Raw genomic sequence first — 5544 nt, 5'->3', positions numbered from 1 at the left:
AAATTTTCATCTACTTTCTTAAGGTGATTTTCAATATCTATTCTATCTCCATCATCCATCGTTCCAAATAGAAATTTATGTACAGAACCTATACCGTTAATTAACCCTCTCTTTTTTCTACTAACTTCTTTTTCTTGGGATTAATGTTTTGATTTTACCTCTCAAGATTTCAATTTCATTAGATAGGGTGTAGTAATGTAAATGTGAATATGTTTGCGAGATTTTTGTTATATTATTTAGTATGTAAAGAATTTCGCGAGGGTCAATTATGTGAATTACGAGGTCAGATGATGTAACAATCTGTTTAGTGTTGGTGATAATTTCTGCGTATCCATTGTCGGTATGTATTTCATCCAGTTGGCTGCATTGCTAATTATGGCTGCATTGCTAATTATTACAATTGCTATCATCAATGTTATTTTGAAGATGTATTTGACCTAAAAATTTGTTTGGACGTTTAATATTTGTCGGGTGAATATTATCTAATGGTAATTTTCTATACCTTGGTTCGTATTTGTGCCGAACTGCTTTATAATTTTTTACGTAACCTTCTTTTTGAGTGTTATTAAACTCTTTCTCTATTTCTATTTAGTTTTCCTATGCATTTTTCTTTTTAGTCTTCTGGAATAGTGTCTTTAATCAAATTCTTATCAGTTTTTCCATTTATAACCTCAAGAGGTGTGGCTTTAATTGTAGAATGATAAGATTTGTTATACCATTCTATGCTTTGAAATACTTTTTCCGCTGTCGAAAGGCTTGGTTTTTCAATTTCTAGGACTCTAATTCTTTCGGATAGAGTATTATGAAATCTTTCGATATCTGAATTCCCAGTATGACTGTTTGGTTTTGTAAAATGAACTTCTATTTCTTCTTTCCTAAAAAAATCTTTTATGTTAATTGAGTTGAATTCATTATCTAATATTAACATTCTGGGTCTACCTTTGATAGAAAAGAATAATCTAAGCTTTTCTGTTATACTGTTTCTATCTTCTAGCTGAAATGCCATAGCAAATTTCGCAAATTTGTCTATAAAAGTAAGGAAGTAACATTTTTTATTTATGTATATATCCGCGTGAACTATTTCATTTATATCTGATGGTGTTTTCGTTAATTGAAATTTTGGTTTTAAAGGTTTTCTATCATATTTTGCTCTATTGCAAACGTCGCAATTATTTATATATTTTTGAATCAAAACTTTCAAATTTTTCCAGTATATTAGTTTTTTCAATTTTTCATAATTTTCGTTAATACCTGGCCTGTTTCATTTTTATGATATTGAGCAATTTGTTTATAAACTTGTTCTTCATTTTTCATATCTTTAGCATGGAATTCACATCTAAAAAACTTTACATGTCTATTAAATATTTGAATAAGCTTTTGCTGAACTATATTGTACTGATTATCGGTTAAATAAGAAAAAATACCTACTTTTCCACTAGTTATGTGCTTACGACAAAGATCTATGAAATTATTATTTTTTATATCTTCTGCGCTAATAAAAATTTTCTTCGTGTTGCCTAGTTCTTCAGATTCCATAATTTTCTTGTTTGTTAAAATGATTTGTGTATTGAAGCGATTTACAATAGTGTGTAAAATTGGAAAATGATCATTTAGTTCCTCCTCTTGAGAGTGGATTGTAGCATTTGTGCTTATGTTGTCTTCTTCCTGTGTTACTATCTATTCTACTTAGAAAATCGGCTACGTTATTTTCCTTTCCTTTCACGTAATTTATATTAATATTGTATTCACCTAGTTTAATTAACCATCTTTGCAATCTTGGGTTAATGTCTTTTCCCTTGTTTTTTATTTGGAGCCACTTAAGTGGTTGGTGATCGGTTAAGAGATCGAATGCTCTGCCATAAATGTATGGTCTATAATATGTCACTGCCCAGACAATAGCTAGTAGTTCTTTTTCTGTAGTGGAATAACTTCTTTCGTGTTTGTTAAGTGTTCGACTAGCATAGCTTATAGGATGACTGTCCTGGGTTAATACTGCGCCAATTGCAAAGTCATTTGCATCAGTTGAAATGCCAAATTTTTATTAAAGTCTGGATATTTCAATATTGGTGGGCTTACTAATAGATTTTTAAGTTTTTCAAAGGATGATATGTACTGAGGATCGCGAGTGTTTATTTTAATATCCTGTTTTAAATATTTTGTTAAACCATGTGCTACTTTAGCGTAATCTCTTACAAATTTTCTATAATAACCTGTTATACCTAGGAATGATTTAATTTGCTTTGATGTAGTAGGCAACTTTAGTTTTTGTATGTTTTCGATTTTGCTTAAATTTGGTTGTATCCCTTCTGTTGTTAAAGTGTGACCTAGAAATTCAGTTGTTTTCGCGAAAAATTTGCATTTATCTACCTGAATCTTTAAATTATGTTTTCTTAATGCTGAAAATATTTTGGTGATATTTTGGGTATGTTCTTCAATACTTGAACTAAAAATTAAGATGTCGTCTAAATAAACTACACATATCTTGTTGATATATTCCCTAAGAACTGAATTCATTAAACGTTGGAAAGTTGCTGGTGCATTCTTTAGTCCGAACGGCATTCTTATAAATTCAAAGTGTCCTTGGGGTGTAGAGAAAGCTGTTTTTGGTCTATCTTCTTCTTTTATTAATGCTTGATGAAAGCCTTTTGCAAGATCTAATGTTGTAAAATACTGAGCTCTTCCAAGTTTGCTGAGTATTGTTTCTATATAGGGTATTGGAAATTTGTCATCTATAGTGACTTCGTTTAGCTTCCTGTAGTCAATAACTATTCTCCATTTTTTCTTCATTGAATTGTCTTGCTTTTTCGGTACAATCCAAAGAGGCGAGTTGTACGGGGAATTACTTTCTTTAATTATACCTTGGGGCAACATCTCGTTCATCTGTCTAATAATTTCTTCTTCATGAATTTGGGGATATCTATAAATTTTATTATAAGTTGGTCTACTTGTTTTTGTAACTATTTCATGCTGAATTTCATGAGTATGAGAAAGGTTTTTACCTTCTGGAAAAATAAATCGCTATTTGCTTTTTAGAATGTATTCTAATTTTTGCTTTTTCTTCTTCATTCATGTCACTATTTGATAAAATATCTAGCAAATTCTCTTTACATTCTGTAAGTATATTAATATCTTCGTAATTGTAAGGGCATGAGTTTATAAATTTAATTTTATTGCCGTTTATTTCTACATACTCCTTTTCTAAGTTAATTATTGCTTTAATAGGTTTTAAAATATTTTGTCATATTATTGCATCAAAGTTTTTATTTTTTATGTTGGTTAGTTTCCAATGTATATAACTTTTTTCATTGAATTCGTTTGGGGTTGGGGTGACTAACTCTTTATTTAGGGAAAAATTTTCCTTAATGGTGCTAAAGTGTATTGGTTTATCAAGCTCAATGCATTCATAATCTTTTAACACATTATATTTCAATAATGATGTTGTAGACCCTGTGTCAATAAGACATTTAATTTTGGAATTTTTTATGGTCACTTCTATTATCGGTAACGATTGTTTTGGGCTGGCAACCGAAAATTTGCTTGTTCTTGAACGTGATCTATTTCCATCGGTTCAGGGGGGTTTTGTCTCCTTTGGACTGAATTATATCTTCTAGATTGTTGTGAATTATTTTGCCTACTTTGTCCAAAGCTAAATTGTTGATAATTGTCATTTTGGTTAGAATTGTTACGAAATTCTCTCGGCTGATTTTGTCCAAATTGAAAATTATTGGAATTTTGCACATATACTGGTTCATTATTAAATTGCCAAAATTGTGAGACAAAGAATTTCTATTTGAAAAATTTCTATAATTATTTCTTTTATAATTGTTTTGTCTTTTATCAAATTGTATTATAGCAAATCCCTGTCTCTTGAAGAACGCTAAAAAGCCTCTCTAATGGTGCTTATATTTCTACTAATCACTACACTGCTTAAGTTGGGGTGTATCCCATTTAAAAATGTTTTTAGAATTAAACTTTCGTTGTTAATTGGGGAAAATTCTATAGGCTTTATCCTATCGAATTCATGTTTTAAATTTAGTTTATCTAAAATATCTTTTAAATTTTGGAAATATTGACTTACGTTATAGTTTCGTAGTACAATCGCCTGATTGTAAAGGGTGTGGTACGACTCCTTTACTCCAAAATTCTTTATGAGTTCTTCTCTCATTTGCTGCCATGTTGGTGTAGGTCCCAAAGGCCGGATGACACTTGCTGCTTCTCCTTTAATTTTTGTTTTGACGTGTCGCTGCGTTACAAATTCCAACATTGATGGGTTGGGGTTGAATAAAGGAAGGATCATGTCAACTTCCCTGATGAATGATGATAAATCTCTGCCGTCAAAGTCCATGATTCTTGAAGCTTCCTTCAAAATTTGCGATCCTGTCATCTGAAGTGGTTGCTGCTCGCCTGGATTCATTGCTGATGTATCCTTTTTTATTACAACTGAACTTGTTGTTGTTGCTTTGTATGGTGCACTTCGCTCTTTCTGCGTCTTCTGTGTGTGGGGCATTAATCTTTAATCCCACTCTTCCTGGTAATGTTGATGGGCGGAATGAAGCTATTCTTCGCCTTCACAAATTGTAGTCCTCGGAGTCGCTCTCCGACGTTCCAGATAACTTGTGTAGAAACTTAAATTTCTTAAACTTGGCTATCTGTGCCGACCGACTTATATATTTGTATATATAAGAGATCTTTTTAAAATGGGAGCTAATCTTAAGATTTGCTTCCCGTTGCTAAAGCTTACGAAACTTAAAAATTTCAGTTTTTAGTATCGCTCAACTTTGCAGTTTGTTTTTACCGACTGCGCCAGTTTTAGGTTCGTTCGAGCGGAGGAATAAAAATGCCAATGATGTTGTTTCTATGACATTATATTTTATTCTCTGATGTTTCAAGTTATGTTCTGCTTATATAACTACTAAAGTGATTACAATTTTCTTAATCTATTTCTTTGTTTTGTTTATTTTCTTATGAAATACAATATTTGTAAAATGTAATCTTATTTTCTATTGAATGCAAACAAACATGACTGTGGGGTTTACCCGATAATGTTTGGGTTATCAATATATAGTCAAACATAAGGACTCAAAACATGTTTGTATGCATTTGCATTATGAATACAATATTTGTAAAATGTAATCTTATTTTTCTATTGAATGCAAACAAACATGACTGTGGGAGGTTTACCCGATAATGTTTGGGTTATCATTATAGTCAAACATAAGAACCAAAACATGTTTGTATACATTTGCATTATGTTCTTTATCTCTACTTGTTATCTTATATTTTTTGTAATGTTTACTTGTTTTTCTTTAATCTTTTATTTTGTCCAATTTATAGTATTTTGTTGTGTGGTGTCTGGTTGGGATGATAGTGTACACATAACTCGCGTGTGAGAGTACCAGCGGTGGGGTACCCCGATTGTTCAGTTTCCCAAATGAATGGGAGCTGGCTGAAAAGTGGAAGGAGAACCTAAAAATTTCTCCCACTGGCCACTTTTCAGCCACCAACCCATTCATTTGTGAGAAACATTATGAAAGAGAGGCAATT

The 5544-nt window shown here is 31.4% G+C and overlaps 1 protein-coding gene across 1 annotated transcript; it reads right to left on the bottom strand.

The window, feature by feature from the left end:
- Positions 1-275: 275 nt before the first annotated feature.
- Positions 276-4418, bottom strand: LOC120779540. The gene is made up of 2 exons (XM_040111886.1): positions 4079-4418; positions 276-437 (listed from the first exon to the last, which is right to left on the bottom strand). Exons 1-2 carry the CDS (start codon positions 4412-4414, stop codon positions 276-278), a joined length of 498 nt encoding a protein of 165 aa, XP_039967820.1. The 5' UTR covers positions 4415-4418.
- Between the last annotated feature and the right edge of the window lie 1126 nt (positions 4419-5544).

The sequence above is a fragment of the Bactrocera tryoni genome, unplaced genomic scaffold, assembly GCF_016617805.1.
Source record: "Bactrocera tryoni isolate S06 unplaced genomic scaffold, CSIRO_BtryS06_freeze2 scaffold_11, whole genome shotgun sequence".
NCBI lineage: Eukaryota > Metazoa > Arthropoda > Insecta > Diptera > Tephritidae > Bactrocera > Bactrocera tryoni.
Note: the sequence above shows the minus strand (reverse complement) of the source record. Positions and strands in the feature narration are given on the sequence as shown.